The sequence below is a fragment of the Camelus ferus genome, chromosome 6 (assembly GCF_009834535.1).
Source record: "Camelus ferus isolate YT-003-E chromosome 6, BCGSAC_Cfer_1.0, whole genome shotgun sequence".
Classification (NCBI taxonomy): domain Eukaryota; kingdom Metazoa; phylum Chordata; class Mammalia; order Artiodactyla; family Camelidae; genus Camelus; species Camelus ferus.
In genome coordinates this window covers 82324834-82338825 of record NC_045701.1, presented here as the reverse complement: position 1 = coordinate 82338825, position 13992 = coordinate 82324834, and the positions used below count along the sequence as shown (strand labels likewise).

General features: G+C 38.9%; 1 protein-coding gene across 2 annotated transcripts in view; it reads left to right on the top strand.

Annotated features, from left to right (window-relative positions):
• Window positions 1-13992, top strand: part of RPS6KA5 (ribosomal protein S6 kinase A5) — a 167345-nt gene that overhangs the window by 68958 nt on the left and 84395 nt on the right. The window contains exon 3 of one of the 2 annotated variants that reach the window (XM_032482508.1): window positions 2660-2878. In XM_032482508.1, the coding sequence (XP_032338399.1) occupies window positions 2660-2878 (219 nt within the window). Of the gene's footprint in view, window positions 1-2659; window positions 2879-13992 lie in introns of those variants that run through there. The other variant, XM_032482509.1, reaches the window with a different exon arrangement.

Here is a 13992-nt window from a genome sequence, read left to right as displayed (position 1 = left end):
TGAGGTGAAATGTGACATTTTAAAAAATAACAAGAAAGAAATCAAAGAAGAAATATTTACTAACTCACAGCACATCAAGGGAACCTCCTAGTGGTACAAAGTCTCAAAGTCATTTACTTTTAGATTGGTGTAAGGAGTTTTTTGCTTAGATGACATGACATGGTAGTATTTTTTGATATTTTAAAAGTTATCTTATAGAAGAGTAATATTCCTTTCTGTAAGTCCAGAAGGTATAGAAGGACAAACAGGTCAATATTATAGAAAGGCCTGTTTCCACTCAAGGTAAGGAACATTTTCAACTATTTAGATTCCTCCCATCAATAAAATGGGCTACTTTACAAAACTTTCTCCTCTTGGAATAGTAGTACTGTGTCCATTCCACCATTATAACTCCTAGCCCCTGTTGTGACTTCTGTTTAATGTCTGGTTCCTTACTGACTTGCCTATGAGCTCACTCACTTAAGGGAGGCGGCTGGAGCTCTGCTGAGAGTGTGGGCTCAGGAGTCAGGCCAAATGGGCAGTGTGACTTTGGGTAAGTGACACAACTCTTCTATGCTCCAGTTTCTTCGTCTGTAAAGTGGAGGTAATCCTCCTCACCTCCTCATAGGGATGTTATAAGAATAGAATGAGTTTATTTCTAAAGTGCCTGACAAGTTCTCAGCTGTTACACGCTAACACCCTGTGATCTGTCTGCCATGTGGTCAGCACCTGGGCTGAAAGACACATGTGAGTGCTGGGAAGAAGCCAGCAGTCATCTTTCAGATGCTGTAGAAGAATTTTCCTTGTTGGAAAGGAGAGATGGATAGCATCATTTCTAAGGACCATGGCACTCTGCAGATAGGTGTCTCAGGGAACAGGAATTTAGGGTAGGGCCCCGTGTAAGGAACACAAAGCCCCGTGCTTGTAGAGGACTTGACTTTCTCCTGAGTTTGTCTAGTGTCTTACTCTGTGGAGGGGATGGTTTATTAGAATATTTTCTGGCTTCATTTCACTGCTTCTGAATAGGTTAACTTTTTTCATTTTTATACTTCAGGTTAATTTGTTAGGTTCTAAAAGTTGTCACTTTCTCTTTTGGTTCATTTCTGTTTTACTAAAATCTCAATCTGTAATTATTTTATTTTCCATGAGATAAGATACAAACCTTTTGTGAAATTTTCCGGTATTCCAGAATGTGTTCAGTATGTCTATGGTGTTGATTTTATTAAAATCCAGAATATCTGACGTCTGGTATTCATGAAGAACCTTTTTTTTTCCTTTTTAAAAACTCATTCATGCTTAAGCGTATGGTCCCTGGAGTCACACAGGTTGCATCTGAATCAGTTCTGCCACTTCTTCCCTAAGTCTTTTGGCCACTTCCTTGAGTATTCTGAACCTATTTTCTCATCTGTGGAATGGAATTACTCAAAGTACCAACTTTATTGGCTGTTCTGAGGATTAAGTGAATCATTACATAGAATGTGGTTGGCACAGAGTCTGCCCTAGCCAAGTCCTTTAGAAATGTGCTGTCTCTTCCCTTCAGGAGCATCACCGTCTTCTCCAACCCACCGTACATCATGTGTCAGCACGAGTTTACTTACTGAAATACTGAACTGAATAAGATACAGGGTACAAGAGCCCTTCCCTTAAAGTTTTCTTATTCTAGTGGGTGGATTAAAACAGAAGTATGTGCTGAATACTGTAGAGCTGTGGGCAGAGTACATGGAAGCACAGGCCTGGGTCAGAACTCAGACCAACTCCAGAATAGTCTGATTAAAGCACTTAACCTCAGAAGTGGGACTGGGCTCAACCATCCCAGGAGGTGTTTGCATTTTGAAAAGGGAAGAAGCTTTGTACGTTATGGGGATGAATTGAGAACCTACCCTTTCCCTCTCACACTGTGTTTGCCTCCGCTTCCTCTCACCTCTTCCTGCCCCACCCCGCCGCCTTCTCTAGGGACATAAACACAGAGACCTGCTCTGTGCACAGAGTGCATGTGGCCCAATTCTTCCACCTCAGGGAGTGGCACTCTACACAGGATTTGCCCAGCTGAGCCCTCACTTAGGGAAAATGTGGCGAGGTTGACCTGCTAACCAGAGAATTCCTCCCAGAGATGTGAAGGGGCTTCTGTCAGGATTGCTTGCAATTTAGGGTCTTCCAATGTCTTTTAAATCTGAAGATTTCTTTTGTTTATGTAATATCAGCTTATATTGCTTTAAACTTTTTAAATAAGTTTAGAGGGGTACTTGAGGTACTTGATTTATAGGTGTGGTTGAGATTCTTTTTAAGAACTGTTTTCATTTGTTTACAACAGTAGCAAAACCAAGAGGTTCTATCTGATGTCTAAAGTGTCCTAGCTGTTCCAAAATTGGATCGTGGTTAATTGACCATAATAACAGCTAGTTTCCTACAGCTAAAAATATTGAGTAGAGAATAACAGTAAAAAGGTAAAAGCATAACTTTGTCAGCAGTGGGTAGATACGTAGATACTGAAGGTTAGACCTAGACATATATTTGGCATAAAACTGAAGAAATCTGTCAAAGAACTATTGGAAACAGCACTAAGGATACTTTTTTCATTCAAAGAGTGTTCTTTTGTGCATTGTAGTTCTCAACTTCCACTAAATTACCACTCTGCCTGGGCAGCCTTTTAATTCTTCTTCTTTTTTCTTTTCATGTTCAGCTTATGGAAAAGTATTTCTGGTTCGTAAAATAAGTGGTCACGATGCTGGAAAGCTGTACGCCATGAAAGTTTTGAAAAAGGCAACAATAGTTCAAAAGGCCAAAACCACCGAGCACACGAGGACGGAACGACAGGTCCTGGAGCACATCAGGCAGTCTCCGTTTTTGGTGACGTTGCACTATGCTTTCCAGACAGAAACCAAACTTCATCTCATTTTAGGTAAGTGTCAGCTGACTTTTGACTGTTTACAAAAACTTGGATCTTGAGTGGAAGTGCACTCAGAGGGCAGCATACTTCAGACTTAGAAGAAATGAAATCTTTTGACTTTCATTCTTCTCTTTGCGGTGACATTTCCTTGAGCATCATTAATTGCTCTGGATTTGGGACGTCTCAACCTGAAGGAATTTACGTACTTCTATTCCACCCCCCTTTATTAATCTTAAACACTTAGTCACTAGGAGTGGCTGCTTCCCTGAGTGGTGTTTTCCATTCAAACATGGGGAGCTGAATGGTGAAGTGGGCTGTAATTCCTGCTTTAGGAGTTCTTAGGAACATACAGGTTTGGGCCAACGAGGGGATATTTATAGACATCAGTAACTGGGAAAAATAAAAAAGAAAGAAAAAGTTTCTATTCCTAGAGATGCTTTGCTTTTCTAGTGAAAAACCTGCATTTAATGGAGATACTCACAAGTTAGTCAACCCTTGATCACTCCCATTTCTACCCCCGGACACTTCCTGAATGCTTTCCTTTCCCGAATAGAGTTGGATCATTATGTAAGGACTTTGGAAATGTCCTCTGTGGACATTACCAGGTTACTTTGCAGAAAAGTTGAACCATTGTCTGTTCCTACTATAAGTAAGTGGCAATATTCCTGGTATTACACTCTGCCATCATTGTACGTCTCATCTGTTACAGTTTTAGTCCCACTCTCATGAGAATTTGCATTTATGTATGATAATCACCTGTTACTGAACTCTTCTGAGTATTAGAGGAGAGAGAATTTCGCTCAGTACTCTGTAAGCATTGAGTGCCTTCAATATACCGGCGCCACGCTAGGTGTTACCAGCAGTATCACTAACCCTCACAACAACACTGCCAAAGCCCCCTCAGTGATGATATTGAAGGTTCTGGAAGCGCATTTCCTGAAGTTATATACCTTGTATAAACTTGAGAATGAAGATTGAAACTCGGTCTTACTCATTTCAAAGTCTGCCTGTTTTTCTTGAGTATTGGTAGTACAAACAGGTTTTTTTTAATATATAAATTTGGCAGTTGTATTGAATGTCTCATTTTGGAAATTATACTTTTCTTAATGATGCCTATAATTTTGTTCACTTTTTGAGTCATGAAGTTACAATTCAGACTCATTTTGCAATGCTTCCCATCACCCCGCCATCCCAAATCTTTTACACACACAGGCCGCAGTCTCTCCTGTCCTGTCAGAGTCGCCGCTGTTATCATCTGCCTGCTGTTCCAGCCCTTCATTCTGCCTCTTGTGCGTGTCTGCTCAGCTATGTTATTTACTGATTTTTAAATATGTATTTCTTCACTTCTTTTACTTAGTAGGTTGTCGGGGACAGAGCATTTTAGTACAATGTCTTCAACATTTTTAGCAGCGGAACTCCACGCTCAAGTGAAAACACAAACATTCAAGTGGAAAACAAGTAGAAATGAGTAGCACTATTTGAATCTGAGCTTAAGGGCACCGAACCCTACAGTTTATTTCTGGTCCTCCCCCTACCAAAATTGCCAAGGAAGCCTCAGGGAGTTCATGAAGACTGGTTGAGAAATGATTCTCTTGTTCAAGTCTCTCTCTTTGCAATAAACCAGCTCATAAAAGTTAAATCATGTGCCTAAAATCATACAACTAAGTGCGAGCCAGAGGCAGTAAGAACCCAGGCTCCTGGCCTCGGCACCATCACACCACAGCTTTCTCTCTCTCTCTCTCCCCTCTCTTTTTCTGTTCACAATTTTTAAAAAATTATTTATTGTAAATAGTGTAGTTTTTGTAAATATGTTTAACTTAAAAGTAGATGAGTGAAATCGTTTGTATTTGATTTAAAAAAAGCAGTCTTGGATAACGTTGGTTTTTCGTTGTTGGTGCTCCATTAGTTTTGCTGTTTGTCAGTGGCCTACAAATGAAGAAATACAAACCAGACGAGAAGACCCATCTCTTGTGCCAGCTCGAGAGTGCAGTGCAGACTAGACAGTGTATCTGTTCCATCTTAGGTGAGGCAGTGCATTTAGAAAGCCTGCCCTCCGCCTCCTCCCCACATGGATATGTTTACTGTAATTCTCTTGGTGCATGGCTGTAGTTGTTATTTGACTTTAAAGGTAAAACTCTTCAGAAGTCTAGAGGAGGACTTTATTACAAACTGTTTTTATGGTTCAGTTATTTGTTTGCAGTGCTCAGAACACACACTAGGTCAGTTCTCCAAATACTGTGCACAGGATTTGTCACCTGCTTTTTCTCTTTTTTTCTGGTTACTGATATCTACGTTTCCTGGTTAATAATTTGCATCTCATTTGCTATCTAGTGACACATGTTGTTTATTGCTGCATAACAAACCACTCTAAAATTTTGTTGCTTAACCGATGATTTATTTTCTTGTGATTCTATGGGTTGGCTGGTTTTGCCCGGGCTTGCTCATACAGTGGTCCGCTGGAGAGGTGGCTGGGCTTGAAGAGCTGAGGTGGTTTCACTCTTGTGTCTGAAAGTTGGTGCTGCTGTTGCCTGGGGCACCACTCTCCTCCTCCCTCCAGTGCAGGGGCTCAGCTTCCTCATTTTGTGGCCATCTCAGGGCAGCTCATGAAACAGCAAGAAGGCAAAGGTGGAGGTTGCAAGGCCTTCTGAGGCCAGACTCTGGAACTTCCGCAGCCTCACTCCTAGCTCAAAACCAACCCAGATTTAATGGCTATATAGAGAGTCTTCACTAATTTTCATGCCTTTTTTTTTTTTTTGTAGATTTTCTTAATTGACCTATAATTGACATACAGCATTATATTAGTTTCAGGTGTACAACACAATGATTTGATATTTGTATATCTTGCAGAACGATCACCACAGTAAGTCTAGTTAACATTTGTCACCATACACAGTTGCAGAATTTTTTTTTGTTGTTGTGATGAGATCTTTGAAGATTTACTCTCTCGGCAACTTTCAGATATGCCATCCAGTATTATTAACTATAGTCACCATGCTGTGCATTATATCCCAATAACTGTTTAATTTTATAACTGGAAGTTTGTGCCTTTTGACTCCCTTCACCCATTTTGCCGCCCACCCCCCCCACCCCTCCCCCTCCGCAGCTCCCGCCTCTGGCAATCACCAGTCCGTTCTCTGTGAGCTTGGTTGGTTTGTTTGTTTTAGATTCCACATATAAGTGAGATTGTGTGGTATTTGTCTTTCTGTCTCTGACATTTCACTTAGCATAATGCCCTCAAGGTTCATCTATGGTGTTGCAAATGGCAAGATTTTATCCTTTTCTATGGCTGAGTGATGTGCCATTTTATGCATGCATGCGCGTGCACTGCGCGTGCGCACACACTCACACAAGCATTTTCTCTATTCACTCATTCATTCTTTGATGGACACACAGGTTGCTTCCATACCTTGCCTATCATAATGCCTCATTGAACCTGGGGATGCATTTATCTTTTCAAGTAATGTTTGCTTCTTTTTTTCTTCAGATAAATACACAGGAGTGGAGTTGCTGGATCATATGGTAGTTCTATTTTTAATTTCTTGAGGAACCTCCATATTGTTTTGCACAGTGGCCGCACCAATTTACATTCCCACCAACAGTGCACAAGGGTTCCCTTGTCTCCATGTCCTTGATAGACTTCACTTCTTAATGAGGTGATTGCAAAGAATTGTGGCCATCTACCACACAAGTTCATGTTCACACTCACTGATTGTCACATAATATCCTTGACAGCTGGTTTGTCAAACCAGGAACACTCAATGGTTGCTATATCCTTGAAGTCTCTTAGTCTGGAACATTCCCTTTTTTATATCCTTGGCTAACTGGTCCAGAAAAATATCTCGTAGTGTTTTTAGCTTATTCCTCTGCTGAATTCCAGTAGTTGGGAAGGTAGAGCTAAGGTCTTGATAGAGTGACATTAAATGTTTTAGCTGGAACACACCATATGTGATGTTGCATATTTCATATTTTATTATATCAGGAGAAACCTACTATCTGGTTGTTAGTAATGCTAAGACTAAATTTCAGAGATAACAGCCTGGTCCCTTTAAAATAGAGTGATGATTTTCTTTTGAAGTGAAAATAATCAGTATGATGTTTTGACCCTTTATGGTTTTAACATTTAACACTTCATTATTCTTTGCTTAAATCAACTGTTTCGTTATGAGTTGCAAAATGATGACTTTTCTAAATTGTCATTCCTTCTGTATTTATTAGTTGGCATTCTTCTGTAAACTCTGGCTTTCTCTCATCCACTCTAAATTTTTGGTTACCCTGAGATACAGTTTCTAAGGGAAAGGCAAGATTCATTCTCTTTAATTGTCAATATTCAAAATAAGAAGTTAAAGAGCTAACTCAACCAGTGCTATGTAGTTCAGAGTCCCTGATAATCAGTTGTCATCAGTAATAACCAAAGGTAGCCTGCTCTGTGTACTGTTCTCACCTTTCTTTTCTCCACTTAACAGAGTATCCTGGAGTTTACCCTTTATCAGTTCATAAACATCTTCCCCATTCTTTTTTATCCCTGCTTAGTATTACACTCTGTCCCATAGCATACTTAACCAGCTCTCTACGACTGCATCCTTGGGTTGTTTCCAGTCTTCTATTTTGACGGTTCAGGATACAACTTGCATGTGTCATTTCCCTCTCCATAGGAAAAAACTGTAGGCTTGACTCCTGGAAGGAGTGTGCTTGGTCTGTATTTTTGCCGTCTGTAATTTTGCATGTACTTTTGTACCATGTTACACTCCCACCCTCCTCGTATTAGAGCGCCCATGTCTCCCCAGAGCGTATTCTCAAACTTCTGGATATTTGCCTGTCTCATTGATGAGAAGTGGTCTTAGTGTAGAGTTAATTTGCATTTTTTTTTTTTAGTGAGATTGAACATCTTTTCATATGTTTAAAAAGGTCATTTGTCTTTTTCTGAGAATTATTTGTTTGTATCCTTTGCCTATTTTTTTTCTTCTCGGTTTTCTAGGAGCTCTTGGAGAAATTAATCATTCGTGGTGTGCACTGTAAATATTTCCCTGTCTTCTATTTGTCTTTTGACTTGATGATGTTTTTACCATGTAAATTTTTAGAATTTATGTGTAGTAGAATTTGTTTTAAAACTGTCTTTATGGGTTATTGATTTTAAGTCATAGTTAGAAAGATCTTGACTCTGAGGTTATATAGAAATTCATTGATTTTTTTTTTCAGTACTTGTAGAGTTTTATTTTTTGCACAGAGAACATCCCTGTGGAGTTTTCCCAGCACCATATAGTAAAAGTCCAAGTACCCTAACTTGAGGTGCTTCCTTTTTCGTATTTTAAGTTCTCATGTCTGTTCAGGTCTGTTTCCTGACTGACTGTTCTGTTTGTTTTGTTGACTCATATGCCATGAACATACCGCTTTAGTTTATCAAAGTTTTACAGTATGTTTTAATACGTGGCAAGGCTAGATTCCCTTTATCTTTCATTTTTGTTATTTTTCAGAGCTTTTGGGGAGCTCATCATGTTTATTTTCAACATGAACTTTCGAATCAAATTGTCTAGTTTTGAGGGGGAACTTGTTAGGATGTCTTTTATTGTGATTGTTTTAAATTAAAAAAAATTTAGGGAGAATTGACATTTTTAGGATATTGGCTGTTCTTGTTCAAGAACATGGTATGTCTTCTCATACCTTGAAATCTCCTTCTGAGACCTTCAGGAGCGTCTATCATTTTCCTCCTACCCACGTTTCTTAAGTTAATCTTAGATATTCAGTCATCTGTTGCTATTGTAGATGGGGTCTTCTCTTCCACTGTATCTTCTCCGAGAGATGTTAATTTTTGTACATTCATTTATCTCTTGTCATCTAGCTGCATTTCCTTACCTTCCTGCAGGGCTCATGTCCCCCCCCCCCCTTTCTCAGCCTGCCCACGGTGTTTTTTTACTCTCGCAGTTTTGCTGAAGGAATAGGTCATGGAGGTTTATAGTCATCCTTACTGTTCTGTGAGATGTTTTGGGAGCAGATGTGGAGATTCAGGTCTCGGTCATCATCATGCTTCCACTAGGATTCATGGCTCACGGGAGATTTTGTGACCAGGTGTGTTCCTTTGGGATAAAATTTGCCTGCTTGGCACATGCTTCTTCAAATGATAAGAGTTTTATAATGTTAGTATGACCTTGACAGATGCCTGCTTTGATGTTTGCCAGATATGGAATATAGCATTTCTTTCAGAACTGTGTGTGATTTGTTTCCCACAGTGTGCTTTGTTTAGTTGTAATTGCTTTCCATCCATTTGTCTTGTGTCTGCTCTGCTCTAAATCAAGGGTCAGCAGCAGTGATTTGGCCTCTGGGCTATAATTTGTTGACTCCTATAATAAACCCATCTAAGTCACATCTCTTTTTTTTTTTCTTTTAATTCTGCATCATTATTATCTTTTTAGGCTTTGTTTTAATTTATATCTAATGGTATCATACAGATTTGATATGTTTTCTCTTTATATATTTTTCAGCCTTTCCAAATCTTATAACGTGGAGACCATACCTCTTTTTATAACTTTTTCTGCACCTCTGCATGTTTACAACAAGAAATATAAAAATATTTTCATCTGTTCTCTCTCTCTCTCAAGACTCGTACTCATTTCAACTGTCAGTGGGAAGGAATTCTATGTAGAGAATAATCTATAAAAATTTTTTTCTTTTGGTGTTCTCTGATCTCTGTTAGTAGTAATTTTGTCAAAACACCAGCTGATCTATGACTGTATAAACTGTCAGATTAATCAGTAGAATTCATAAGACACTAAAGAAACAAATCACAAAGATATTTATAAAGGTGATGCCAGGGAGCATTCTCAGTAATGAATGCCACCCCTGCCTTGCAGACAGTTCTGTCATCATGAGTCATCCTTTCAACATGAGCTAAAAGGTATTTACCACATTAATGTTTCACTTTCGAGTATTAATTGCATCTCAAAAAATTGCAGGGGTGAGGATACTTGCTGAGATGGTAACAATTAGAATGGTTCATGGCCCACGGCAGTCTGTAGTGTACACAAAACAGGCGGTAACTGGAAGAGCTTCCTTGCTTTGAAGTAAATGTGACTAATCCACAGCACTGATAAATAGATACGTCTTAGTCAGAACTTTGTAATGATTTTGATGTGCTGGAATGCATTCGCAAGAGATGCTATTAGAATGTTGAGCTAAAACCAAAAAGAAAAAAGTGAGATGACTTTGGCATGACATTGAAAAGAAATCACCTTCAGGTGTGTGTGGTGCATCACGTTAAAACTACCTTAGATGCAAGGCAAGAAAAAGGAGCCAGTCAAGCAAGATTTAGGTGGTCTGGAGGAGGAAGAGGAGGTGGAAATGAGAACTAGGATGTGTGGGATTGATGTATGTGAGGTGTATCTGAAGGAATAGAAAAATTTGTAGGAAAAAAAAAAATAAGACCAAGGAACAGAGCATGGTTGGGGGCGGATGAGTCCTTAATCAGGGTGGATATATGGGATAATGGTAGTTAGCTCTTTGGAAGCTGCCACCGTAGATGAAATATGAAAGAGAGAAGTTCTAAATAAGAGAATTTGACATCAAAAGATTAGATGATAGAGGTCAGTCAGGGTATTACTAGATAAAAGTAGGTGTTTGGAGAGTGAAAGCAGAACACAGAATCTTTCCTTTAGAAGCAGGAGATGTAGGATTTATCCCTTTCTCTTAGTTAACTTGGCTACTTCCTCTCTACTATCTGATTTCCATGAGATTGCATGAACAAGACATAACCACGGAAAGATCTGGGCAGTTTTTTAAGGTTATCCTTAGGCATCCTCAATGGAAAATAGTGCTGTTAGGTGGTTGTAGTTTTCAGCAATACTCTAAGGCAGATGGAACTCAGGATCTCCAGTGGATTTCAGTTTCTCGATCTGTTAATAGAAGCACATAAGCTACAACTAGTGGAGAGGTTTCTGTGTTCAACACTAAGCCGAGTCAGATGTGCAGAAGTCTTGAAAAGCTGAAACTGTCCTCCACCAACTAGTAATTAAACTAGAACTGAAGCAGAACTAGTTTCTTCTCAACAAAGTGAATTTGTTCTGTGCTCTTAATGCTCTAAGAGCATGGCTTCTCAACAGTGGTGTTAATAGTATGAACAGAAAAACTTGTTGCAAATACTTAACAAGTGACTTTGAACACCTAATTTTTTTTTTGCTTTGAAATGTAAATAATTAAATAGTGTGTACTTAAAAAGTAATAATTTTGATTGAAAACAGATGCTGTCTGCTCTGTTAATCCCATAAGATATATTTTCTCCACTCTTACTGAGATGTAACTGACATATAACATTATATTAGTTTCAGATACCAACATAATGATTTGATACATGTATATATTGTGAAATGATCACCACAGTAAGTTAACATCTGTCACCTCACATAGTTTTTGTGTGTGTGTGTAGGGAGAACTTTTAAGATCGACTCTCGTAAAGGTTTTCACGATATAATGTTGTTAATGATAGCCCCATAAAATATCGGAGCTGTATTAATAATTTTGTCTTAGAGTTGCTAGGATCCTGGAAATTTTGTGGAGGTCTTCAATACAAGTTCTTAAGATTAATTCACTATTTTAAAAAATAAATTAACTAGTTCAAAGGCTACTGCTCCAGTCTCCACCCACCTTCCTACACACACACACACACACACACACACACACACACACACACACACACACACAGACAAGTGCTATCCTAAATCTAAGAAGGAAATGTGATTGAGGGTGGGGTAACCTTACAGCAACAAAATGAAATCTACTTCCTATTGTTAAATATCTGTGTCAGTTAAGTATCATTGAAATGAGACATAAATTACGTCCTTAATATGAGAAAAGCTTGACCTAAATTAAAGAAATGTCATTCTAGTCAAATAGAGAAAAAGATATTTTTTTATAAAAAGAGAACAATAAATAAAGCATCTGGCATGGTAACAATGCAATTTTAAATTATCTTCCAAAGGACATATTAATGTGTCACAGTACTGGAATTATTGCACATTGGTAGAAGTCTTGAGCATTCTAACTTGTTACTTTCTCTAGGCATAAAATTCACCCAAATTTTGGGGTGAAACCTTTTTCTCAATCAATGGGCCTTATTTTGAGCCACTCAGAAGCACAGGAGCCTTGCAGGACTTGAAAGCAGAGTAAATGATGGCTCATCTGAGAGATGATATGTGGCTTCAGATTCTTCATGTTGATTGTGTAAGTCCCTGGCGGGCTCCTGGGATACTGACCCCTCTGATACAGTAGGTGAACTGCATCAAGACACTGGCACTTCTAGAACTCTTCACTCATGCTACAAATTCCTGCCTGTTTACTATGTGCCAGGTTCTTGGATGATAGCAGCAAACAACCTAGACGAGATTCTTGTCCTCAGAGCCTTATAATCTAAAAGGGAGACAGACATTAAGCAAATTAGTACACAATTAAGCAATTACCCTTAAAATAAGTAGGTGGAAGGAAATGCAGAGTTTACTAGTGAAAAGACCCAAGTCTATTCTGAGTTACTAGGGAAGGCCTTTCAGAGAAGTGACATTTAAAGTGTAGTTTAAGAGGAAAAATAGAATTTAGAGGAGCAACAGGAGAGGTTAGGGGTCAACAGCACAGGCACCCGGCATCTGTGATAGCCTGAAGGCAGAAAGGTAAGTGTGAACACACTGTAGTAAAGTCGGATCGTCCAGGGCCTTTAGATTCCAGAGCCACATGGACTTGGATTTAAATTCCACCTTTGTCATTTAATAACTGTATGACCTTGAGCAAATCACTTGGCTACAAGCATGATCACAACTTACTGATGTATCCATTAGCCTTTTCTGCATAACAGACTACCCCAAATTAAATGGCTTTAACACAACCATTTGGAGGGACTCACTTTGGGCTGGACCCACAGGGATGGTTCTTGTGCTAGTCTCTTTCCTCTTCTTGAAATATTCTTTCTCTTGGTTTGCAAAGTATAGCTGCAGAGTCAAGAGACACGAGACTTCAAAGTATCCATTTACCTTAGTGACATGAAGTTGTTTTAACCCTCAGACTCTGCCAATATTATGGTGGTGGACATTGTACTGCAGTGTGTCAAGGAGTGCACAGAGGCTATGGTAGGCAGAATAAACAAAGATACTGACATTCTAATTCTCAGGACTTGGGAGTACGTTGGGTTACATGAAAAACAAATTAAGACTATTAAGGTTGTAGATGGAATTAAAGTTGTTAGTTAACAGTCCTTAAAATAGAGAGATTATCCTGGATTATCTGGGTGGGCACAGTGTAATCATGGGCGTGTCTAAAAGTGGAAGAGGAAGGCAGAAGGGGAGGGTCAGACAGAGATGGGATACAGAAGAGGTTAGGGTGATGTGCTGTTAGAAGTAACTCAACTGCCAATGCTGCCTTAGAAGGTGGAGGCGGAGGCCAGGAGCCAAGAAACATGGGCAGCTTCATGAAGCCGGAAAAGGCCAGGAAACAGACTTTCCCCTAGAAGTTCCAGAGTAAATGCAGACACCTTGATTTTAGCCCAGTGACATCCACATCAGACTTCTAATTTGCAACATAAAATAATAAATTTGTCTTGTTTTAAGCCACCAAGTCTGTAGTAATTTGTTACAACAGGACGAAGCAAACAGGATAAGTGAGGAGAGTCAGATTGGATGTGCAGTTCTTTAAGGAACTTTTTCCCTGAAAGGAAGGAGGAAGAGAAGATGGAACACACAGCATTTAGGGAGGATGGTCGTGTGTATTAAAGTGGGAGAGATTTTGTGATTTTGAATTTTCACGTTATTTCTGTGATTTCTGTGTTATTTTTATGCTTCTTAAAAATACAACATCAGAGTTGTATTTCCTCTGGCACTCCAACTACGGACGGTCACATACAAATCTTAAAAAGCTATTTATATGCATTTGAATAAAAACCAGATATCGCTGCAATTTTAAAAAATGAGGACCACACTAACATATTAATTATTTAAGAAAATTTCTCTTTCCCTTAATACTGACTAAAACTAATTAGACCGTAGAACTTTGTAGAAATATATGTTAAACATTTATAAGCCTTGAAATTATGCTTACTTTGAAAGAATAGATAAGTCAGTACAGCATAAATTTGAATTTTATTTTAAAATCATTACTGT